Here is a 26,632-nt window from a genome sequence, read left to right on the forward strand (position 1 = left end):
TGAGAGACATCACCCCCGTACAGGTCCACAATGGAGGTCTACAGCCACAGCCGACGGGATCGGGGTAGACAGGCGGCCTCGGTACTGTCCTGGTCCCCCAGACAAGTCTCCCCCTCCTTGGGCTCGAACAGCAAGGAGGAGATCCTGCCTGCGGGCCAAGGCCACCCATCGGGGGCATTGGCATTCCCTGCTGGACCATCAGTGGCAGCATGGCCCCAAGGCCAGTGGCCTGCCCCTGGCAACTGTGGAACCCCTAGGGATTTCTCCACCTGTCGCGGGGGCATAGGTCAGCCTCGGGCATCTGACAGGTGATCAGCGACAGTCTCCCACCCGCCACCTGACTCGGACATGGAGTCAGAGCAGGCTCCCCAGGGCCGGCCAGCCACGGCTGAGACTCCCATAGCAGAAGCAGCGGAGTTGGCAGACCAGCCTGTACCTGCCTCCTCATCATCTTTGCCCGATGAGGCGATAGCAGGGCCCTCTTACTCTGTTCCCCAGGATGATGCCAGGCGCTTTTGAAGAGGGTCGCCTCACACCTGGAGCTGGAAACCGAGGAACTGGTGGAGCCCTCAGACTCCCTGTTCGATGTGCTGAGTATAGCAGCCCCCTCCAAGGTGGCATTGCCGGTGCACGAGGGAGTGGTGAAAATTATGGCAGACACTTTCCTCACTGCCCCCCATCTCCAAGTGGGCAGAAAGAAAATACTACATCCCCGCTAAGGGCTATGATTATCTTTATACCAACCCTGCCCCAAGCTCACTGGTTGTGTCGGCAGCCAATGAGTGCCAACTGGGATCGATGCCTAAGAACAAGGCGGCAAAGAGGCTCGATCTCTTTGGTAGAAAAATTTATTCTACATCCATCCTTCAGCTGAGAGTGGCCAACCATCAGGCCTTACTTGGCCCTTATGATTTTAACATTTGGTTGTCCATGGCCAAGTTCACAGATTCAGTGCCAGAGGAATCCAGGAAGGAATTCCTGGCTATCCTCGATGAGGGCAGAGTGGTAGCCAGGGTAGCCCTCCAAGTGGCCTTAGATGTGGCAGACTCTGTGGCCTGGACCATAGCCTCAGCCATTTCAATGAGGCGGGCGTTCTGGTTGCAGTCGTCAGGCCTATCAACAGAGGTTCAACAATCCATCCAGGACCTCCCATTCGATGACCTGGCATTGTTTTCCGAACAAACGGACAGTAAATTACATGGCCTGAAAGACACTAGGGCTACCTTGCGCTCTCTGGGCCTTTATATACCAGGGTTGGTGAGGAAGCGGTTTAAGCTGCAAAAGCCCCACAGGTTCAGGAACCAACCTCGGTCGGAGCCCTTCTGCAAAAAGGACAAGGACTATAAGTGCTGGCAAGGCCATCAGCTGGCATCCTCTGCTCACTCAAGCTCCACCCGTAACCAACTGGGTAGCAAGCAGGTATTTAGAGAGTGTGCTTGAGGGCGACCTTCCAGCGTGTGTCTTGGATCCTGCTTCCCTGTTATTTTCCAACCATCTGTCACTCTTCCTCCCTTCCTGGTCTGCTATAACATCGGACCGGTGGGCCCTCAGCCCCCCCTTCCTATCACTCTTCAGGGACCCTTCTCACAAGCATCTGCTCATTCAGGAGGTGCAGGGCCTTCTGCGTGTGGGAGCCGTGGAGGAAGTCCCACTGCATTTGAGGGGGAAAGAGTTTTACTCCCTCTATTTTTTGATCCCAAAAGTCAAAGGGGGGGTCTGTGTCCCATACTTGACCCGTGGAGCCTCAACAAATATCTCAAGAAGTTGAAGTTCCACATAGTATCCTTGGCCTGGATCAGAGAGACTGGTACGCCGCCCTTGATCTGAAAGATGTGTACTTTCACATATCGATATTCCAGTCTCAGACCGTTCCTACGTTTTGTAGTTGGGACTGCCTACTACCAATTTGCAGTGCTCCCTTTTGGCCTAGCAATGGCGCCAAGGGTGCTTATGAAATGCATGTCAATGGTGGCGGCCTACCTCAGACGTCTGGGTATCCAGATTTACCCGTAGCTCGACAACTGGCTCATCAAGGGCTGATCCAGGTCCAGCGCAGTGTTGAGATGCTGCAAGCCACTTGTCACGCTTTGGGCCTGCTGATAAACGAACAAAACTAAACGTTAATCGTGGTCCAATGGATAGAGTTTATCGGAGCAGTACTCGACACTACCCAAGCCAGAGCATTTCTCCCAGAGGCCAGGTTCAGGGTAATGTCAGACCTGATTGCCAGCGTCACCGCACATCCGCTCACCATGGGCCGGGTCTGTCTCAGACTATTGGGTCACACGGCAGCATGCACGTATGTTGTCCACCATGCAAGATTCAGGCTGTGTCCCCTCCAGATGTGGCTGGTGTCGGTCTACTCCCCGGACAGACATCACCTAGACAAGGTAATCACAAGGGTCACCTCTCTGCAGTGGTGGTCCAACGCAATGTTGGTATTGGAAAGAGTGCCGTTCGTGAGCCTGTGACTCACGGTCTCCCTGATTTCGGATGTGTCCGACCCCGGTTGGGAAGCACATCTCGGTATGCTGCGGACTCAAGGGTTATGGTCTCGAAAGAGCTTGCATTACATATAAACGTCAGGGAGCTCAGGACCATCTGTCTGGCTTGCGATGTCTTCCTTCCCCAACTGTCCGGTTGGGTGGTGTAGGTGTTGACGGACAACATGGCCTCCATGTTCTATGTCAGTAGGTGGGGGGAGCGCGTCCGTCGGCTCTTGGCCAGGAGGCCCTCCGTCTGTGGGACTTCTGCATTCAGCATGCAATCCACCTGGAAGCTTCGCGCCTTCCCAGTGTCTGGACCATGCTGGCAGATTGCCTCAGCAGGTCCTTCTTCTCTCACCATAAGTGATCCCTCCATTCGGAGGTCGTCAGAGTGCTCTTCCAGAAGTGGGGAGCTCCCAGAGTGGATCTGTTCGCCACCAGGCAGAACAGAAAGTGTCATCAGTTCTGCTCTCTCCAAGGCCTCAGCAGAGGCTCACTTTCCGATGCCTTTCTCCTGTCATGGTCAGGGGACCTGATGTATGCCTTTCCGCCAAATTCGCTCATCAGCAAAGTCCTCTCAAGAGGGACAAGGCCTGGGTCATTATGATCGCCCTGGTGTGGCCTCGCCAGCATTGGTTTGGCATGCTCATGGACCTGGCCAGGGCAGCCCCGTGGTCATTTCCCAGCCACCCAGACCTACTCTCGCAGGATTACAGTCGGCTCCTGCACCCAAACCGTACCTCTCTCCACCTCACAGCTTGGCTGCTGCATGGTTGAATCTAGAGAAAAGGCCTGCTCCAGTCTGGTACAGCAGGTTCTCTGGGAAAGCAGAAAGCCCTCCACCAGAGCGACTTACCTGCCAAAGTGGAAGCGTTTCTCCCGCTGGGTATTGGAGCGCAACATCTCCCCGACCCAGTCATCTCTGCAGTGCATCCTGGATTACCTGCTTCTCTTAAAGCACCAGGGTCTTGGCTTCTCTTTGATTAAGGTGCACCTGGCAGCCATATCGGCCTTACATCCTCACGTCCAAGGTAGATCGGTGTTCTCGCATGAGATGTTGATCAGGTTCTTGAAAGGCTCTTTCCGCCAATCTGGGACCTGATTCCCCAGTGGGACATCAACCTCGTCCTCTCCAGGCTCACGGGTCAACCCTCTGAGCCTATGGCTTCTTGGTTGTATTCCTTGTAGTGATTACCTCGGTGAGGTGTCTCTGAGATGAAAGTCCTCACTTCGGAGCTCCCATACACAATATTCTACAAGGACAAGGTCCAGCTATGGCCCCACCCGGCATTTCTGCCTAAGGTGATGTCGCACTTCCATGTCAACCAGGATATCTTCCTCCCGGTGTTCTGTCCAAAGCCTCACACGACCAACGAGGAGAGGCGGTTGCACACTCTAGATGTCGGGCACACCCTGGCATTCTACCTGGAGCGTACCAAGCCCTTCTGCAAATCTACCCAGCTCTTTATCGTGATAGCTGACAGGATGAAGGGCCTTCTGGTGTCCTTTCAAAGGATTTTGAATTGGATCACCACTTGCATCCATACTTGTTATGAGTCAGTGCAGGCAGTGCCTCCACCGATAGTGAAGGCTCACTCGCCTAGGACTCAGGCGTCTTTCGCTGCCTTTCTGGTGCATGTCCCTATCCAGGACATCTGCAGGGCTGCGATGTGGTCTTCAGTACACACGTTCACGACACATTACACCAGCACTCAGCAGACCAAAGATGACGCTGGCTTCAGCAGACCTGTGTTGCAATCGACACATCCATGAACTCCTACTCGCCTCTGGTGATACTGCTTGGGAGTCACCTACAATGGAATGGATATGAGCACGCACTCGAAGAAGAAAAGACTGTTACCTTTTGTAACTGTTGTTCTTCGAGGTGTGTTGCTCATGTCCACTCCATGACCCGCCCTCCTTCCTCACAGTCGGAGTTCTGGCTAGAAGGAACTGAGGGAGCCGGCGGCACCCCTTATATAGGTGCATATGTGCACCACTCCAGAGAGCGCCAGAGCCGGTCCCCTACGGATACCACTGATACAAAACTTCCAGCACCGGTGCATGTGGCGAGCACACACGCCTACAATGGAATGGACATGAGCAACACGTCTCACTGTAATAGATTTTGTTACTTTGATGTCTTGGGGAAATTTACTAAATATTTACACTCTTAGTAGCAATTACTTTTTAACCTTTATAAAAATGAAATACAATAGATTTGTCCAAGACATCTTAACACAGATGTTGTCAACCTACTTTGAAAGCCCTGTTTGTAATGCATAAGTGAGATCCTACATGTTCCTATGTAATGAGAGCAAATGTGTAATAGGGCACTATTGGTTCCCCTTTACAAGGGCCAGTGGAGAAGAAAGGCAGCTAGTTAATACTGACATGTAGCTGCTTTCCCAAGGCTGCTGCAATGGAACTGTGCTCTGTGTGGCTAAGAGGCGAGACCAAGGGAAGAATAAAGAAAGCAGTTGGTCTTCATAGCTTATTGACATTGCATTGTCAGTCCCTTCACTGCAGCATTAACTCCCTCTTTCCCGCTTTTCCAGCCCAAAGGGATCTTCATGCATGGAAAACCCATGTGCAGAAGACATCAATGCCATGGTTGGTAGTGAGGATTGGGAAAAGGCCAGTGAACCATAAGTTTGTCCCCTCTCCTGGCCTTTGTCAGCTGGTCTGGCCATCCTGTGATGAGTCACCTCTGAGCATGTCTAAACCCAAGTTACCCTGACCCTGCTTAAACCTGACGAGTCATCCCTGAGCCAGAGAGTTTGATCAATCATCAGAGGTGCAGGTCTTGTGACAGGGCCCATGCCATTCAACCAGGGTTCAGCCAGTCCATAGATGAGGACTCAACTGGGTGACCCCAAAGCAGGTATATAGGCTGCTAAGGGAAGCAGTCTCTCAAGACTGCTCAGTGTCACTACTTGGCCAGGAACACTCCCATTGTCAGTAATTTCAACAGATTGTTCTTGCTCTGGCTCTTGCTAGTGCTCCAGCTGGCTCTAGCCCATGCCTGTCTTCATGCTAGCCATACCCTGTTCCAGTCTGCATCTGCTTCCGCCTCAGCTGGCTGCCTGGCAGTTCTGACAGCTACTTCACTCAGATCTGCTCCATTGCTGGCCCCACCTTTAGCAAAGGAATTTGCTGGGGAGTTGCATCAATCCATTGCCATACCTATAGCACGGATTACTCTATCTTGGGAAGAAATGACTCTGAAAAAGATTTGGATGTCATGGTGGATAATCAGCCAAACATGAGTTCCCAGTGTGATGCTGTGGCCAAAAGGGCTAATGCAATTCTGGGATGCATAAACAGAGGAGTCTCAAGTAGGAGTAGAGAGGTTATTTTACCTCTGTATTTGGCACTGGTGCAACCTCTGCTGGAATACTGTGTCCAGTTCTGGTGTCCACAATTCAAGGAAGTTGATAAATTGGAGAGGTTTGGAGAAGAGCCACCAGAATGATTAAAGGATTAGAAAACATGCCTTATAGTGCTAAAATCAAAGAGCTCAATCTGTTTATCTGAACAAAGAAAATTAGGGGGCAACTTCATCACAGTTTATAAGCATCTACATGAGGAACAAAAAATTGATAATGGGCTCTTCTGTATAGCAGGTATAATAAGGTCCAAGGGCTGGAAACTGAAGCTAGACAAATTTAGAGTGGAAATAAAGCACAAATTTTTAACAGCGAGGATAATTAACCAGTGGAACAACTTATCTAGGGTTGTGGCCACCCCTGGCAATTTTTAAAATCAACATTGGATGTTTTCCTAAAAGATATACTTTAGTTTAAACAGGAAAATTCAGGGAAGTTCTGTGGCCTGTGTTATGTAGGAGGTCAGACTAGATGATCGCACTGGTCACTTTTGACCTTATCTATGAATATGCAAGGTGACTAACATCTGTCATGTGTAGTTCATTCTCTCCTCTCCCCAGGGGGAGAAGTGTGTGTGGAGTGGACTGTTTTGCATTATAATGTATACGCTGCTCTGTGCTTATGTTAAAGTTAGGTTGAAGAAGAGCACTGTGTACTTGGAGCAGAAGGTGGAGAAGTTTGTGGTGGGCCTTAGTTCCTGTGGGAGATCATTCCACTTTCTGGGACCAGTTCCCGAGAAAGCTCTGTCTCCTGCACAGACTAGCTTTATCTGCAGAGACTACTGTTATGATAAAAAGTTCCATTGTTCCAAAGTTGTTAACCATGGGCTTTATCCCAGAGTTTTAGGTGTTCTTTTGATCTAGGCTGTTAAGCACCTGGAAGATAAAGACTGAAACCATGAACTTCACTTAGCATTAGTATTTTATAGGAAGTATTTTATAGGAAGCCAATGTACAGAGCAGAGGACAGGTTTGATGTGCTTGTGGTAGCCAGTGTTCGTGAGGAGATATGCTACAATATTCTGTACTAGTTGGAGTTTCCTAAGGGTTAATGGCTTCATGCCCAAGTATGTTGCATTACTGTAGACCAGACAGGAGGAGAAGAAGGGATGTGTAAGTGAGGCCAACTCATCAGTTACCAGGATGGGATGGAGTCTCCCAGTCAGCCAGGGGCAGTAGAACGCATTACTCACACATGCAGTTATATGATAGCTTAGCATCAGCATCTGGGAACACTCCTGAACTATAGACTGAATTGACCAATTGTAGCTGTGTACCTTTAATCAAAAGAGACTGCATCATGGCTACACACTCTTCGAAGTGCTTTTCTCTGCCCACCAGCATATTTCTGTCTTGCTTGGACTCACCTTCAATAAGCTGTTCTTTATCCATGACAGCCTAAAGCTTCCAGGGGTAAGTTGTTACTGGAGCTGGTCAACAAACTTTTTTTTGGTGCAAAAAAAATCCTGAATGAAAAATGCTCATTCCAAATGTTTAGTTCTGTTTTTTTGGAGGGCTGGGGAAGGGAGCGGGAGGGAGGAAATTTTAAAGCAAACTGAAATTTTTGTTTTGGATTTTGAATACAAATTTTGATTTGTTTCAGATTTTGAAAATTGAAATATTGGCTCTTGGATTTTTGTTTTGCTTCTCATTTTTTTCTTCCTCCTTGCTACTAAATGAATAAATAATAAAATAATGTCCAGTTCCTGCACCATCACCACTATTATCTATCTTTCTTTTTACTGCAGAGTGGCAAAGTTAGTGTGCCATTTTCCCATTTGCCACCTTGTAAGTTTTCCAAAGTTGGGAAAGTTTTGAAAAGTTATAGACGAAAAAAGGAAAACCGAAAAAGTGAAAAAGATACCTAGACATCATTAATTCTCTAGCATCCAGTGAGGAAAGGGAGGAAAAAACAAAATTTCAAAATATTTTGTCTGTTGACATCTGAAATGAAAATTTCATACAGAACAAAACAAATATTTTTGTTTTGAAATTTCCCATTTAAAAAAAAAATACTGTTTTTCCTGCAGAGTTAACTCAGTTATTTAAGCTCAGGTTAGCCTACCTGGGGTGAGAGCAGCCATACTGAGAAGTAACACTCAAACTGCATGGAGTGGTTGTGTTAGCTAATTCGAGCTATGACCTATACCTCCTGACAGACAAGCCCGAGTTCAAAGCAGCGCCACACTGTAGTTAAGGGATTTTGTGTGTGGATGGAACTTAAGTTAGAGGCAACACTCAAGTTAACTCTGCAGTGAAGATATGCCCTTAGTAACAAATGAAATCAACTAGCTCTTTTTTGTAATCCTCTTCCTCCTCTGACCCATACGCCATCAGTGTTCGATATGTTAGTGCCTTGAATATTCATAGTGTTTAATAACTGATAAATTTTAATAGTTTATTTGGTGTGGCCAGATCTGCTTGTGAACAATGGAAGTTAAGCTATTGCTTGTGTCTACAATATGTAAGGCTGTGAAAGATGTTCAAGTAGCATTGGAATGTTGAATGGCTTTTTTGCCGTATTTTCTGAATTGTGCAGTAATTAGATCAGAAAATTGAATAGAGATGACTAAGCCCCTTCCATCTCAGTATTAAATAGTGAATAAACTGGTGCATATGTGCCATCACATTATTTGTTTACAACAAAGCTAGTAAGGTAGGCAAGGATTTTGTGGGGTGTGTGTGTATGTTTTTCAGTGGTACAGCTAAAGTTATTGAGAAATGCTTTCCTATTCAATGCATCATGGAGTGTCTTTGAAGATAGGTATTAAAATTAGTCTCTCATTTATGGAGCATTTGAAGCACATTGTCTGCTTTTCACTGATGATAATGTTGGGACCTGTCAGTTCATGTCCTACATTTTTGGTTATTTTGGCAATGAATCTTACTAAAGTAATTTAAAAGGGAAACTTGCTTACAAGAAACATGAAATTGCACTTGTGGGTAAGAAATTATCCTGGTTTCAGTTTATGAAACACCACACTCGAATCCTACAAACTATGACCAGGATCCTGCAAAAGCTTATGCACGTGCATAGCTTTAAACATTGTGAGTGAAATTCTGGCACCATTGAAGTCAATGGGAGTTTTGCTGTTGACATCAACTAAGCCAGGATTTCACCCACAGTGTATAAAGATAAGCATGTGCATAAGTCTTTGCAGAATTGAGCCTGTGTCTTTGATCAAAAAAGGCTGATCTTGTGTTCATGAAAGCATTTTAATTTCCACATATGCAGATTTTAACTTGTAGGTCACACAAAGCTAGTAAAACAATGGAACATCTGGTAAGTTTTACCAGATTGTATTTTTTTTTTTATTCCGGTTTAAAAAAAAGAAAAGGATTACGTCAGTTTCTGACAGTTTCTTATGTAGTCACATATGCTATTTGCCCCCAAAACCAACCTTCGTTACAATCCAGGGCAAATATACTTGACTTTGTTATCACAGGCCAAATTTCAAAGGATTATGGCTGAAAATGTTGGCACTGTTTTGCAAAGCTAGCTCTTCTTTCATGGAGTGAAGTAATAATAAATGTTCATCCATTGTTGAAGTGAACCATTTCTTGGGCACTCTTTGAATAATGAGCCATATGCTAAAACTTATTGGGGGGGGGAGAAATAATTTAGACAGTTGTTGTTTTTCATGCCTGTCAAGATTTATACTATGGAAAACAGACAGTTACTGTGAAAATGGTTTTGTTATGCAATGTTTAATAGACTTTTTTTTTTAAACAGAAACTTGTTAGTCTTAAATGTTTTGCTTTATTATCTTCCAGTCTGTTCCTTTGAAAACTTGATTTTACTCTGTACTCCAGTTTGTTGAATAAGCTTTTGTATACTCTGTGCTCCCATCTGTGTGTCATATTATAGATTTGGATCCATATGGAATGTAAATCTTGTTCTGGCCTAAATCTGAGTCTAATCCTTTTCATAGCTTTTGTAGAAAATGAACTTCCTCTGCACGGTGTCAAGATTTCTGAGGTCAGTACTATCTGGATATTCTCCCAATTTTTTTAACAGGTTTAAAAAGTCTTGTATTGTTATGCAGTACAAATTAATTGTTCTTGTACTACTGACCTATAATCATCATGAGTGTGGTACCTCATTACTATTTTATTTTCTGTAAAAATGTGTGGGGGGAAAACGTATGGATTCCTTTATTTTAATTACTTTATATTGGCATTGTAACACTATCTGATGGAGCCAAGGATTGTGAGTGTTGTGAGATGTATTGTTATGAAATCAATTATTAGCGATTTACAAATAATTAGGAGCTAAGGTACAGTGCCCAAATATTAGAGAGATTGTTATGACAGAGATTGTAAAGGAGGTGGAAAATACAAGTATCTTCCATTAAAAATTGTATTTATTTATTTTGGATATCCTTCACTTGTTCCTTTTAGACCTAAGGTTAAAAAAGTTACTTAATTGAGCAATAATTAAGGGGGAGAGGGATAGCTCAGTAGTTTGAGCGTTGGCCTGCTAAACCCAGGGTTGTGAGTTCAATCCTTGAGGGGGCCACTTAGGGATCTGGGGCAAAATCAGTACTTGGTCCTGCTAGTGAAGGCAGGGGGCTGGACTCGATGACCTTCAAGGTCCCTTCCAGTTCTAGGAGATAGGATATCTCCATTAAAAAAAAATATAAAAATAATGAGTCTAAAAATTCACAGTCATTGGTTTATTTATTGTAAGTTATTTTGGGATTCATTAAGCATTTTCTAACAAGTCATTTTTGGTATCAAGCTCTTCTGCATTATTTTGCGGCATTTTTCATGGTTTGCTCCTTAGTGGAATGTTTATAATTGTCACAATTTTTCCCATGCCTATTTCCCTAGGAAGCTACAAGCAAATAATAATTTCCATATTCCTCAGAGGGCCTTGAACAGAAAATGGAAACAAACTTTACCTTGATTTAGTAGAACTATAACAATCCTAGTTTTGTATACACATCTGTGGGAAATCACTGTACATGTAGCTTTTTCTTTTTTATAATTATACTTTAATCAAGGATGTCACATAACTCTCTTCATGTTAATAAAATATTTACAGTGCAGAGACTCAAACAAAATATGATAGGCTATAATCAGGTAATGATATGGAAAAGCATCCTAACCACATGTGTAGATTTTAAAAGATTTAAGTAAGTCTGTTCGCTTTGTGTATCTGCATGTGTGTATCAAGGAGAGAATATACCCCAAACATGTGATGATGATGGGCGATCACTTGTTACTGAGTATGATCATCTTTCATGGGAGTTAGGGGTCCTCAGGTTGCTAATAAGGCCAATCCTTGAACCACAAGTTCTATTACAATAAGGGAGATGTTTTCAGGCTCAGCAGGAGGCTGTTGACCATGACTGGAAGCCAGTCTCTCCTTCCTTTTGCGCCTCTTGTCCTCTTCAACTTGTCGGCGAGCAAGTTCAAAATGCAGGGGACCATCACGTAGGACTTCACTCCATTTTAAGCGATCCTGGGCAAGTGTCTCCCAAGTGTCAATGTCAATATTACACTTTTTTAGATTGTCCTTCAGCAAGTCCTTATAATGCTTCCATTGTCCACCTATGTTGCGGTGCCCTTCTTTCAGCTGAGAAAACAGGACCTTTTTTGGGAGGCGATGGTCTGGCATCCGGACAACATGACCAGTCCAGTAGAATTGCTGACGGATGATCATTGCCTTGATACTGGTGGTCTTTGCCTCTACCAGAACACTAATATTGTTGCACCTGTCTTCCCACTTGATTGTCAGAATCTTACAAAGGCAGCGTTGATGGTGCCTCTCAAGGACTTTCAAGTGGTGTCTATAGGTTGTCCAAGTTTTGGACCCATACAACAGTGTTGGGAGAATAACAGCTTGATAAAGAAGAAGCTTGGTGTCTGTTCGAATGTCATGATCTTCAAAAATGCTGTGCTATAAACAAGAAAAAGCTACACTGGCACAGCTCAGGTGATGTTGAATTTCTGCATCAATATCTGCCTTGGATGAAAGATGACTTCCAAGGTAGAGGAAATGATTGACATTCTCCAGTGCCATTCCATTGATTTTGATAGATGGGGCATGTAATACTACATTTGGAGAGGGCTGATAGAGCACTTTAGTCTTCTTGATATTAAGAGTGAAACCATGACATGCATAAACATCGGCAAACACGTTCAAGATAGTTTGAAGATCTTTCTCATTGTGGGCAAAGATTGCGTTGTCATCAGCATAATGAAGTTCCACAATATATGTTGTGGAGATCTTACTCTTGGCTTTCGGCCTGCTAAGCCTGAGTAAATGATTCTGTAAATGATTTCAACGCCAGCTGTAAACTTCCCAGCAATTAGGTAAAGAATGACGGCAATAAAAACCACAAACATGGTTGAAGTAATGATACAGCCCTGTTTGACTCCTTTTTGTACTTGGAAAGGTTCACTCTGGGAGCATACTTTGCTGACTGAGGGTCATAAAGTTGTATTTATCTTAGGAGGACTATTGTCTTGTACTCTTTATGAAACTTGCCACAACATGGATAATATTTACTATCAGCTTCAATAGCCACATAAAAACAAATGTTCCGCACTGTTCCATCACCAAGGAAAAGAGCTCAGCAAGGCTACAAAGGAAGAGAGAGGTTCCACTCACTGTTACTTCTTACAGAGAGGGTCCTGTAGAACAGGCCAAAACAAGCCATCATATAAAAATATGTCAGTGCTGAAACTTGTATGTGCAGGTGGAGCTCAGGAAACATTTTCTAAGGCCTGGTCTACACTAAAAAGTTAGGTCGAAGGAAGCCACCTTAAGTCGACCTGTTAATGTATGTGTCTACACTACCAGGTCCTTTACGCCAACCTAAGTCACCTCTAATGTTGACTTCTGTAATCCACCTCTGTGAGAGGCGTAGTGCTTACTTCGATTTTCATGGATCAACTGCGAGGTAGTGCAATTTGACTTAATTGGCCTCCAGGTGGTGTCCCACAATGCTCATCTGTGACCACTCTGGAGATCATTCTCAACTCTGATGGAAATGGGGTGGGAGAGGAATGGTGGTGTGAGAGTGAGAGAGAGAGAGAGATGTTATTAAGGCTTTAGCTAGTTATTCAGCTGCCTCCAGGGGAGCCAGTGGAAGGATGGAGGTAAACCATCTTGAAAATCTGGTTTTTCTGGTTCCATTTTTGACTGAGGTTAACTGTATGGTATACAGCAGCACAACACTATGTGCATTCTTGTCAATGCACTGGGTGCACAAAAGTATTCATTGCGTAAGTCATCTAAAAATGACTAAAATTCAGGAATAACTTAATTTTATCAAGCATAGGTATTTCATTACAAAAGAGGGAGTGTGAAAGATTCTTCCAGTTCAAACAATTAGTCCTGAATTTAAGGATCATGTTAGACAGTTTCTGCCATCTCTAGTATCATAGTTTGTATCAGTAGTTCTCAGCCTTGCCAGACTACTGTACTCCTTTCAGGAGTCTGATTTGTCTTCCGTATCCCAAGTTTCACTTCACTTAAAAACTACTTGTGCAATAGTGTGTTCACACTTGCAGCGGTATTCGGAGTGGTGCACTCTGGGCAGCTATCCCACAGAGCATCTCTTCCTCCTCTGCCACTAAGAGTTGTGGGAAGGCAGAGGGGGTGCGGGCATCCTAGGTCCTGTGCCAATGCCCAGTGATGTATTGCTTCGCATCCCAGAAATCCCTGTGCTTCCATCCGCATTTGGTGCCGTCTTTCAACAGTTTGTGTACTGCGTGCTCTGCTTCTTCGGTCTGCAGGAATGGATCCCGCACTGTTGACCAGTATGCTGCTCACTCTGACTAACATGTCACAAGTGGCAGTGGAGTTTTTCCTTAAACTACAAAGACAAGAGTGCAACATCGATCTTGCCACGCGTAGTAGCTACAACGTGAGATTGCTTGTGGCATTCACGGAGGTGCTGACCACAGAGGAACGCCGCTTTTGGGGTTGGGAAACAAGCACTCAGTGGTGAGATCACATCGTCATGCACATCTGGGATGACGAGAAGTGGCTGCAGAACTTTCGGATGAGGAAAGCCACATTCATGGGACTGTGTGATGTGCTCACCCCAGCCCTGTGATGCAAGGACACGAGAATGAGAGCTGCCCTGCCGTTGGGGCAGTGCGTGGCGATTGCACTGTGGAAGCTGGTTACTCCAGACTGCTACCGATCGGTCGCTAACCAGTTTGGAGTGGGAAAGTCAACTGTTGGACTCGTGTTGACGGGAGTCTGCAGGGCCATTAATTGCATCCTGCTCCAAAAGACCGTAATTCTGGACAACGTGCGTGACATAGTGCATGGCTTTGCACAAATGGGCTTCCCTAACTGTGGAAGAGTGATAGATGGCATGCATATTCCAATTCTGGCACCAGACCACCTAGCCACCAAGTACATGAATCGGAAGGGGTATTTCTCTATGGTTCTCCAGGCGTTTGTGGATCACCGTGGGTGTTTCACGGACATTAACGCAGGCTGGTCCAGAAAGGGGCATGACACACGCATCTTTCGGAACTGGCCTATACAGGAAGCTGCATGCAGGGATTTTCTTCACGGTCCAGAAGATCACCGTAGGGGAAGTCGAAATGCCCATTGTGATCCTGGGAGACCCCGCCTACCCCTTTATTCCATGGTTTATGAAGCCATACATGGGGCACCTTGACAGCAGCAAGGAGCGGTTCAACAACAGGCTGAGCAAGTGCAGAATGAGTGTTGAGTGTGCTTTTGGCCATTTAAAGGCCCACTGCCGCTGCCTATATGGGAGGCTGGACCTGGCCAATGACAATATTCCTATGCCTATAGCTGTGTGCTGTACGCTACATAATATTTGTGAAGGGAAAGGTGAAAGCTTCACTCAGAGCTGGACCATTGAGGCTCAGCACCTGGAGGCTGAGTTTGATCAGCCAGAGACCAGGGCTATTAGAGGGACGCAGCACGGGGCCATAAGGATCAGGGATGCTTTGAAGCAGCAATTTGAAGCTGAAAGCCACTAATATTTGTTTCTATGCTCAGGAGTGAAGTGCTTGTAATGCTAGGAGGTGATTGGGATTGGTGCAGACGATGCACTATGAAGGTTTAAAAAAATTGCCTGTTGCTTTACAGGGCTCTGTTTGCTTTCAATTAACAGAATAAAGATTGCTTTCAAACCAACACAATTCTTTTATTAAAAAACAACCACTGGAGGAGAGACAAACAAAAAAACATATCAGCAACGTGGGGGATGAGGGAAGGGAGGGTCCCAGGAGGAGGTGGGATGCCGGGACTGTTAAAGATTTGCGTATGTCCAGGGATCATATGCAACCTTGTCCTTTAGAGTACAGTGCAGCGGGTACTGTACTTTAGCAGTGCTAAACTGCAGAGGGCCGGGTGTTGAGTGCAGTGGGTACTGGGAGTCCGCAGTGCTGGACTGTGACGGGACAGGAGTGGAATGCAGTGGATACAGATTGGAGCCAGGAGGTTGATAAGAGAGTGTTGGTGGTGTCTGGGGGGGGCGCATGGGGAAAGAGTTTTGCGACAGCGGCTTCAGAGCAGGGTGGGCGTGGAGCTGCTCTGTTTGCAGTGCTAGTAGCGCCTGGAGCATGTCCACTTGGTGCTCCATATTGTTTAAGTGCCGCTATGTGGCTTCATTCTGGCGCACCACGTTCTCCTTTCGATCCCCATCCGCCACTTCTTTAATTCTTGTTTTTCGGCCGTGGAGTGCATCATGGTGTCACGTAGAAAGTCCTCCTTAATTCTTCGTGGCTGCTTTGTAATTCTGCGCAGCTGTTCAGCTGGCGATAACAAAGAGGGAGGCGGGCTCCCAAGGTCCGATCTGTGAAGCCAAAACGCAACATTTTACAGAAGATTTGTGTGTGCTTGCAACACACAGACCACTGATTCAGTGATTTAAAACACAGCCACTATTCACATACCTCTCACTAACTGGCTGACCCCAGGCAAGCACACATGAGCCACAAGACCCCCAAAATGGTGAGTAGCCGCGGGGGCAGGGGAAATCAGTGTTCCAGGACCGTACTGTACACTGGGCATGTGGCTCTTGGGGAGAGCCATCACTGTAGGGGGGGGGCCTTATAAGCATTCCTATCCCCACACTTTCCACAGGCTGTGTTCATTATGGACGATATCTCGCTGCTGAGGGTGAGCAGGGAATCAAGGGAGGGTCTTCTCCAGACTGCGGCTTCTGCCCTGACCCTTATGCGGCTCGGCTGTGTGCAGCAGTGGTCCCCCCCCCACCCCCACCCCCAGTGACAACAGAGTGGTGCGGGAAAGTTACCCTTAATGGGGCATGAAACAGAGCAGCTCTGCCAAAGAACCTGTGGCAGCGGATTGCCCAGTATCTCCATGAGAGTTTCTTGGAGATCTCTGAGGGAGATTCCTGTGAAGTGAGGGAGTCAGTCAACATGCATTTGTTATATATTGTTGTTTTTTTTTTTTTTTAATTTACAGATGCCTTAACTTCCTTTCTACACCAGGTCATTTTTTAAACCAATATAGCCTTCTTCCTCGATTGTGGCTTTTTGGGCATCTAGTAAAGTGTTCTTAAACAATTCTCAATTATCATTAACATTTTTCTGATTAAATTCTTCCTCCCACCTGATTGGGCTCATAATTGTTTTCAGCTTTTTGAAATTTGTTATATTTATATTAATTTCACAAATCTGTGTGTGTTTGTGTGTGTGTATGTGTATATATATATATATATAGAGAGAGAGAGAGAGCTTTGTGAAATTAATATATATATATATATAAAAAATTATATTTGGACCTTATTCTGTTTTCACATTTGCAGGGCTACCCTCCCCTGGGGAGCAGAAGAGTGAGCTGGGATGTGGGGGAGGATTGTGTAGGACCTGGGGATGTGTGCAGCAGGACCTGGAGTGAGGAAATCAGGGATATGTATAGGAAAACTGGGATGGGGTGACCCAAGTGTGTCTGCTGAGGCATCAGCATTTGAAGGGCTGCTGTTTCTTCTTTGCACTGTTGGGAGCCAGCACTTCAAGCAGAGATCGCCTTGGCTCTGCAGCACTAGCAGGGCTGGCTCTGGCTTTTTTGCCGCCCCAGGCAAAAAAGCCTCCGGCCGCCCCTCCCGCCCCCCACGGAGCGCCGGGAGGAGGGCGGCAAGCCCGGCCGGGGCTCCGCTCTCCCCGGCGGCCAGAGCGCCCGGCCGGGGCTCCGCTCTCCCCGGCGGCCAGGGAGGAGCGCCGGGAGGAGGGCGGCAAGCGCCGGGGGGAGGGCGGCAAGCCCGGCCGGGGCTCCGCTCTCCCCGGCGGCCAGAGCGCCGGGGGGAGGGCGGCAAGACCGGCCGGGGCTCCGCTCTCCCCGGCAGCCAGAGCGCCGGGGGGAGGGCGGAGCGCCCGCGCCGCCCCCCTCCAGGTGCTGTCCCAAGCACAAGCTTGGTGGGCTGGTGCCTGGAGCCGGCCCTGAGCACTAGGCAGCAGCACGGGGTTGGGGTCAGACTCACTCTGTGACGACAGTGTGGCTCATCAAGGTCTCCCTACCATGTTGCTGCCTCAGTACCCTGGGGACCCAAAGCAGCAGCAAATGGAAGGTCATCAAGTGCTGATGCCTTGATGAAGAGATGCTGAATCTCCCCATTACTACTGATCACCTGTACAGCTCCAGTCCCCTTAACTAGGTTCCCCCAAGCCCCAACCAAAACCTTCATCCTTCCTCATAGTACCCCGGGACACTGTGCAGAGTGCAGCTCCTCTGGGGAGAGGGCCATCATTAGAGCAAAATTGCTCTCCCGTTCATTTCTCCCCACACAGGATGCTCCCAGCTCCAGTCCCTGTGCAGGCCGGAGGCCCCTGATTCCTGCTGGAAAAAAATGTGAAAATAAGATGTGGTCAGTTATAAAAAGTAAACCAGAAAAGTAAATACATTCAAGTAAGGTAATGGCAAACTTTCCTTGATTAATTGCAAAAATACAGCTTCTGAGTCTCCACCTCCCTCTTCATCAGATAGCCAAAGGAAGGAAGCTTCTTAATTCCTTGATCACAAGATGGACTTAAGCCAGGCATCTCAGAAGCTAAGAGGAGGAGAAGAAAGCCAAGGCTTGTTCAGCCAGAGCAGTAGCCATGTAGGGTTAGTCTACATGGGTGATTCATTTCAGACTAACGGCCTTTTTTTTATTTATTTTTTTAATTGAAAGGGGGCTGCGTCCACATGATGCAATTCTTCTTTTGAACTAACTGGCTAGTTATTGTGAATTGGATAAATCCACTTTGGAAAAAGTTTGTGAATGTAGTTCTATTTTGAGTTAACTTTTCAGTCCTCCCACTGGTATAGCACACTGCATTGCTTCACACCAGGACTGACCTGTTGGTTTACCTGTGTGTACTGTCCTGATGACCGAGTGTTGCTATGACGCAGGGAGTCCCTCAGTTCGGGTCACTCCATCTCAAAAAAGATGTATTAGAATTGGAAAAAGGCACAGAGAAGGGCAACAAAAATAAGGGATATGGAACAGCTCCTGTATGAGAAATTAAAAAGACTGGGACTGTTCAGCTTGGAAAAGAGATGACTAAGGGGGGATGTGATAGAGGTCTATAAAATCGTGAATGGTGTGGAGAAAGTAAATGAGGAAGTGTTGTTTTCTCCTTCACATGACACAAGAACCAGGGGTCACCCAATGAAATTAATAGGCAGCAGGTTTAAAACAAACAAAAGGAAGTATTTCTTCACACAACTCAGTCAACCTGTGGAACCTGTTGCCAGAGGAGGTTTGAAGGCCAAAACTATAACAGGGTTCAAAAAGGATTAGATAAGTTCAGAGATGATTGGTCCATCAACAGCTATTAGTCAAGATGGTCAGGGATGCAACCCCAGGCTCTGGATATTCCTAGCTTTTGATTGCCAGAAGCTGAGAATGAATCATTTGATGATTGCCCTGTTCTGTTCATTCCCTCTGAAGCACCTGGCTTTGGCCACTGTCAAAAGACAGGATACTGGGCTAGATGTTTTGTCATTGTTTTGACCCAGTATGGCCATTCTGTGTTCTCAGCCCTAACTGGCAGAGGGCACACCATATCATAACTCACATCAGGCCTGACATACTCATTTCCCCAACACACTGTTGTCATATTCTGTATGTAAAGGTGTAATTTAAAATAGCGTATGCAGACTGATAAGACACTGGTCATTAACATTACTCCATGTTGTACGTATGGCAGTGTGTAAAGAGTTATACATGCTGGAAATATGTTCTTAAAAGGTATTTTGCAGGCAGTGCATCTACCCAACCTGTCCTAGACAAAGGAATATTGTTTTGCCTGTTTTCCTGTGTCTCCAATGTAAATTGAGCCAGGTAACAATCCAGAGGACAAAGAAAAATACATCTACATATGAAGTAAACAAAGCCATAAAGCTAAATGAGCAGGGGAGAAGACCACTTAATGATCATGACAGGGGATGGAGCCTGCACCCCCAGCAAGCATTCCTGGCTCTTGAAATAAGGACAGTAGACTTTGGGGAATTATAAGCAGAAGCATTTTAGCATCTATCATATAGGAAATGAAGGGGGAGCAATACCATTTGAACCCATGAAAAGTGGGTCTTCTTGGCCTGAAAACTAAGAGTAGCTGAAACTGACTGTCGGTGAGAAACCTGCATAGGCAAAGATTGTAACTTGGTGAAGTTAAGTTTTAGTAACTAGAAAGCATGTTTTGTTTTGTTTTACTTATAACCATATCAGTATCTTCTGGTCTTACTTATTATCACTTAAATATCTGTTCTTTGTTAATACGTTTATTCTTGTTTTATTTATAGGAGCATAAACTCTGGCTAGTCAAGTGTAAAAGTATAATTAGACAGGCCAAAAAGGAATTTGAAGAACAACTAGGAAAAGACACAAACTAACAGCAAATTTTTTTTAAGTACATCAGAAGCAAGAAGTCTGCCAAAAAGTCAGTGGGGCCATTTGACAGTTGAGATGCTGAAGGAGCACTCAAGGAAGACGAGGCCATTGCAGAGAAGCTAAATGAATTTTCTGCATCAATCTTCACTGCAGAGGATGTGAGGGAGCTTCCCACACCTGAGCCATTCTTTTAGGTGACAAATCTGAGGAACTGTCCCAGATTGAAGTGTCAGTAGAGGAGGTTTGGGAACAAATTGACAAATTAAACAGTAATAAGTCACCAGGACCAGATGGCATTCACCCAAGAGTTCTGAAGGAACTCAAATGTGAAATTGAAGAACTAACAACTGTGGTATGTAACCTGCCAGTTAGTGTCTCTGCCAGATGACTGGAGGATAACGGATTTTTTTTCCAAAAGGCTCCAGAAGTCAATCCTAGAATTATAGGCCAGTAAGCCTAACTTCAGTACCAGGCAAATTGGTTGAGACTATAGTAAAGATCAGAATTATCAGACACACAGAGGAACACGATATGTTGGGGAAAAGTCAACATGGCTTTTGTAAAGGGAAATAATGCCTCATCAATGGATAGAGGGTTCTTGGGCTTTCAGAAAGCCTGTGACAAGATCCCTCACCAAAGGCTCTTGAGCAAAGTAAGCAATCGTGGGATAAGAGGGAAGGTCCTCTGATGGAAAAGTAACTGGTTAAAAGATAGGAAACAAAGGGTAGGAATAAATGGTCAGTTTTCACAATGGAGAGAGTTAAATAGCTGGATCCCGCAAAGATGTGTTCTGGGACCAGTGCTGTTCAACTTATTCATAAATGATCTGGAAAAAGGGGTAAATGGTGAGATGTGAAAGTTTGCAGATGATACAGAATTACTCGAGATAGTTAAGAATGCTGAGTGCTTACTCTGAAGAAAGTCAGTGCCTTGTGTTTGCACTGATTCGGAGATAAAAAGCCAGCCTTATGGATGAAATTAGTTTGGATTAGTTTTCCACAACAGTTAGTGTACACAAACCTGGAAAAACCCCACCATGTAGAGAAGCCTTTAGGAAGGAAAATGTTAATGTACTGATAATTTTCCTTGATTATTCAAGTCTACTGTTCTGATCCATCTTTGAGGACTAGGGATTCACTCTTTAATTACTGTTTCCCCTTATATTCTATAATAATTAAAATAAATTCGGAAAATTAATTACTCATTTATTTCGTTTGTTAGTACTAGTGAAATCTAACAACAAAATCTCTCTTGTTGCTATTGCTTTAGGAATACCCCACTCTGGTGGTTTTCCCAGGTGGTCAAGCTTACCCATGGAGTGATGGGTCAGGTTCCGTTTTCCTTTTTGCACTCAGATGGTAAAACCTCAGCAGGATTGGGAGACGTGAATCATCATTCAGTTTATCAAATAAGTTGAGGCTTCCCTGTTCACCCCCTGGGGAATGTGTCTTCGTTCTAACCTGAAGATCTGACTGAAGTCTGTTTTGGGAGCTTTTCTGAATTTCAGGTTACATCTGCACAGCAAAAAAAACCCCATGGCAGCAAGTGTCAGAGCCTAGGTCAACTGACTTAGGCTTGTGCTACGAGGCTAAACATGGCAGTGTAGATGTTTGGGCTGGAGCCCGGGCTCTAAAACCCTGCGAGAGTGGAGGATCTCACGGCCCAGGCTCCAGCCCGAACATCTACACTGCTATGTTTAGCCCCACAGCATGAGTCTGAGTCAATTGATTCAGGCTCTGAGACTCACCGCTGTGGGTTTTTTTGTTTTGTTTTGTTTTGCTGGGTGGACATAAGCTCAGTTTTGGTCTGCATTTCAAACTTGCCCATAGAGAATGTTTGTTTACCTGAAGGCCAGGTGAACCGAATGAGGAAAAACTAAATTTGTCTTCTCCATAGACAAGGATGTTGAGGTCTAATAAACAGAGTAGGTGAATTTGCACTAGTAGTTTCTAACTTGTGTGTGTGTGTTTGAGAGAGGAGTTTAATTTCAAGCCTGCCTAACTTTTCACAAAAATATTTTGCTGCAATAGTTTTAGGGTATTTATGATTTTTATTTTGTAGTTAGAATGATTATCTGAATTATTGTTGGACAGAGATAGTGAAAATTAATACCTCCTATTTATAGTGCAGCTTTCAGCCCAAAGAGCTGAAATAGACTGTTTGCTAACAGGGATCGTTTCACCTACTAATGAAATGCAGTCACCTCTTGGGTAGAAACATGTTAACTATTTTATAGCAGCCATGCTACACTGCAGTGTTTTTTGAAGGAGTAATAAATAACTACTTATCTATTTTAAATTCAGGGGTATTCAGGTATACAGAGTGACTTGAACTGGATTGCTCACTTTTAATAAAGCACTGCAAACAGACTTGTGAGTTTTTAGTTCTAGAAGACTTCTCTGCTTCAATACTCAATGCAAGTTTCCTAAGAGGAAAGAGTGAGAAGTATTTTACAAAGTGTGTATTTTTTCTCTTTTAGATCACAGAACTTTGTGGGGCAAAACGTGTGGGTTATTTTGGTCCGGCTCAGTTTTATGTTGCTTTGAAACTAATTGCTGCAGCGCAGTCTGGCCTTCCAGTACGGCTAGAGAGCATTAAGAGTGGTAAGTAGCTCACATTACTTGGTGTGTTACGAGCTTGTTCTTTAATTTCTTTACCATTCATTGTTCATTATTTGCTTCAGTTAGTTTTTCTTCCAACTTGTTTGTAAAGCAAAATCCTATTTATTTATTTATATATATATTTTAGGGGGAGGAGGGGAAGAGGTGAAATTAGTTTTATAATCCATAAATTATGGGTAGAAATTTGCAATGAAATTCTTGGGTTCTATGTGCAAAGTTGTTACATGGATAGAAAAGTACAAATTGCTTCTGCATCCGTAAAAGCATTATAGAAATAACAGGACAATTGACAGTCATCGTTGTGGGTTCATTTTTGCCACCCTCACTCATGCTGTGTGGTACTTTAGGCTTAAGTTCTGCTCAGGCTGATCTCTGCAACTACATTGAGCCCTATTGAAGTTGGGGCTCCTTGGGAACACCTTGACAGAGTGGGGTCTTTCTTTGCAAGTAGACCTGTTGAAATGAATGGGTGCAGGTAGCAAAATCACTCCCTGTGTCAGTAAATGTTACAGCAGGGGTTCTCAAACTTCATTGCACCTTAACCCCCTTCTGACAACAAAAATTACTACAGGACCCCAGGAGGGGGGATCAAAACCTGAGCCCACCTGCGCCCCACTGTCCTGGGTTGGGGGGGAAGGGGTAAAGCCCAAGAGCTTCTGCCCCAGGCAGGGGACCCTGCCACCCAGGACTGAAGCCCTTGGGCTCTGGCTTTGGCTCTGGGTTGTAGGGCTCGGGCTTTGGCTTCAGCCCTGGGCCCCAGCAAGTCTAATGCCAGTCCTGGCGACCCCATTAAAATAGAATTGTGACCCACTTTGGGGTCCCGACCTACAGTTTGAGAACTGCTGTGTTAGAGTGTCTATTAGAGATTATTTCAAACATATTTGCTGTTCGGATTCCATTGTAACTTGATGTTAAGTACAACCTCTCTGCAGAAAAAAATATTTGTTAAAAGAAACTTCTTAAAAATCCCAAGTGGATGGGATGGAAGAACATGTTTACTGGTGAGAACCTAATAGCTAATAAATGAAAGTAATTAGATCCATTGTGCCACCTGCACTGCCAGCCCAGAAGCTAAGGATTTAAACTTCAAAGTGGGCATCTCAAATTCTGATCCTCTGCTGGGCCTATTATGTCAGTTTGACATAGAAACTATGTAGTGACAATTCAGTTTAGCACAGCTTTTGCTGAACTCCCACTAACCAGGGATCCATCCAAAGGCATCTGTTGTAATCAAGTGATTTTAGTGCTAAAATGTAAACTGCTTCAGGTGGAATAGGAATTCCAAGCTCTTATTTCCATAGCTATCTTGTGCCATTTTGTCATTCTTGATCCTTCTATTTGAATTAAATATTATTCTTGAAATCCTTGAAAAGAACTCACTTGGGTGTCAATCAGAATCAAGGCATTATTAATTAGGATAGGTTTTCAGAGTTGAACTAGAGCAGTGGTTCCCAAACTGGGGTTCATGAAATGTTACAGGGGGTTCTCAGGAAAAAATTCCCTAATGGCGGACAGAACTGTCCGTAGGGACCCCGGGCAGCACGGGCCAGCAGCCCGGAGCCTTGGGGACTTCCAAGAGCTAAGCAGATCAAAGCAAGCATATCTATCACACTGAGGAGATTTAAACTTCAAGTCTCCTTTTACGAAATAGAAAGGGAGGTGGATATTTTTTGCTGTTTTTAAAATTAAATAGTCTGCTACTGTTGTTTTTAAATTATTATGAAGAACAAGTTTAAGCTTTGTTGTAACGTGCATTGTTTGCCTGGACTGCTCAAGACCTGAATGCTTGTGTAGGAGGAACTCTTTCAGTTGGCTTCTTAAATACCTTCATGCTTTTTCACATCAGATACTCCTTGATGAAACATAGGAGCCAGAGGCGCCAGTATGCGGGGGGCAACGAGGGTCACGTGGCGCCCCCACGTCCGCGTGGTGCCCCTATGGGTCCCTGCCCTTTTTTTCCAGTGGCCCCCGTGGGCTCCCACTTTTATGGCTTTGACCCCGCACCCCTTTTTTCTACTGGCACCTCTGATAGGAGCCTTGTCTTATAACAGGCTTAATCAAAAGTGATACAAGCTACAAAAGTGAGCTCTTGGAAAAGTGTTGCCATTTTCATAATGTAATAAAAATAGAATCATAGAATATCAGGGTTGGAAGGGACCCTTAGGAGGTCATCTAGTCCAACCCCTTGCTCAAAGCAGGACTAATCCCCAGACCGATTTTTGCCCCAAATGGCCCCCTCAAAGATTGAACTCACAACCCTGGGTTTAGCAGGCCAATGCTCAAACCACTGAGCTATCCCTCCCCCCCATACTGTAATGATAAATAATAATTAATAAATAGTGTGTAATAAGCATGTCATAAAAACAAATTTTATATTTCCAAGATCAATGCTTTTATAATTTATGCTGAGGTAAGGGAGAAAATCCATGGAAATATTCGTTTTTAGGAGGGGGTTCACGAGACTTGACATTTTAGTGAAAGGGGTTCGTGAGTTGTTAAAGTTTGGGAACCACTGAACTAGAGGTATCAAGGTATTTACATTGATGTTGCAGAAATAAGCCTGAGAAACATATAACATGGTAGTGCCATGTTTCAAAACCTTACTGTATATGTGTTTTGTAGCAGGATCACAGATTTGATGCCATTTTTACTTACAAATTACACTTTAAAAAATTAAAACTATCCCCATGACTCTGTGTGTGTGTGTGTGCGCGCACACGCACGTGTGTTTTAATTTGCCATTATACCTTCAAAACTGTGTTTGAAAGAGATCCCAGTTTTTAGCCTTTGTGATCTTCCACCAGTAAATCCAGAGCACTGCGTTTGTTGAGACTGATGATGTGTGTTAGCATGTTGGACCCAATTCTTCCTGCTATCTTTGCTATTGCATCATTGTGAGCCAGCAGGGGAGTGAAAATTAAATTGTCAAGAATCTTATCTAAAGCACTTTTAAGACTAAATATGTTGTTTGATCATCAAGCCTGAGAGCTGGGATTTTCACATTGCTTCTGCATTTGTTTTGAAGGATTACATTTAAAAAAAGAACAAATAAACAAAAACAAAAAACCCAAACCAACAAGTAAACCATAAATCTGCCAAGGGGACATTATTAAATAGACATTTTGGGGGAATTTTCAGTCAGATTCCTGCTCTGTCTATCCTAAGCATCTTTTTAGGACAATCAGGTTACTTTTAGAAGAAACTAGCTACTTTAGCAATCTGAATCAAGTGAGATTCAATGTGTATGTTTCATAAATACAGCAGCTGGAAATACTGCATAGATGTGAATGAACAATGGTCTTTGGATTAATATCCCACTTAATTGCTGAAATGTTTCCAGGTTTCAAAAGCACTAATTACATTGTCCCCAGAAACACAGTAGAGCTGTTGGAATGGATGAGTGATGTACAGCAAAAGTAGATTGATTTCATAGAAACAGCTGTATGTATAAGTGGTTATAAAGATGCTATCGTGTTTTACTTGATTCCAGGAGCCTTTATTCTGTTTCTTTTGTTGTATTGATCTTATAACTTACTATGTGGAGAAGTGGAAGTTTGCAACAAGAAGATGATAAATTTCCTTAGAACAGTATTGGATTTTTGGATGATGCATGAGGTTATAAGTGTCACTCTTCAGTTCTTCTGAGCTATGGCAAATGGTAGCATTTCTGACACCACAGTCTTACTAGGCTTTGAATAGGTCTGTTTAACTCCGGTGCTTTTTTTTCTGTTCTAGTGACAGCATGGAGGATACAATGATCTTGCCCTAATAAATTGATTGTTCCCATAGTTTCTTCTGGAAACTACTTGTAGACAACAATGAACAACATATGTAATAGTGCTGGCTAGGGTTAAGACCAGAAATGAGTTTGAGACTTGGCTTCATACTGTGAATGAGGCACCTCTCACTTTATTACTGTAAAGAGAATGTGCAAATCTCATAATATTTGCTATTAAGACAAAAATAATTTCAGACGTTCCATAGGTTATTTTTTTTGTAATTCTTAGTGCTATTTCTTATTTTATAGTTTAACTTTTCATTGGTTTTGCACTGCGATACTGCTTCAAAGAATTTTAATATACTGTAGTCTCATTTGAACTTCTCTTTCTTTCTGTTAATGAAGAATTGCCTCTTCCTCGGTTTATGGCACTCAAAAATGACATTGAAATGAGATATGGAAATGCAGCAGAAATACACGGAGTTAAATTTCAGCTTCCACATCCAACCTTGGAAAAAAATTCCTTCAAAAGATCAGATGAAGGGGATAAAAAGGTAACAAGGCTTTATTTAAGG

The 26,632-nt window shown here is 44.3% G+C and overlaps 1 protein-coding gene across 1 annotated transcript in view; it reads left to right on the forward strand.

Annotated features, from left to right (window-relative positions):
- Nucleotides 1-26,632, forward strand: part of LOC113406058 (ralBP1-associated Eps domain-containing protein 2-like) — a 140,884-nt gene that overhangs the window by 14,741 nt on the left and 99,511 nt on the right. The window contains exons 2-3 of the mRNA XM_029910713.1: nucleotides 22,198-22,321; nucleotides 26,463-26,611. Of these exons, the coding sequence (XP_029766573.1) occupies nucleotides 26,483-26,611 (129 nt within the window). The 5' untranslated portion in view covers nucleotides 22,198-22,321; nucleotides 26,463-26,482. The remainder of the gene's footprint in view (nucleotides 1-22,197; nucleotides 22,322-26,462; nucleotides 26,612-26,632) is intronic.

This window comes from Terrapene carolina, unplaced genomic scaffold, assembly GCF_002925995.2.
Source record: "Terrapene carolina triunguis isolate 2854851 unplaced genomic scaffold, T_m_triunguis-2.0 Scaffold22, whole genome shotgun sequence".
Classification (NCBI taxonomy): domain Eukaryota; kingdom Metazoa; phylum Chordata; order Testudines; family Emydidae; genus Terrapene; species Terrapene triunguis.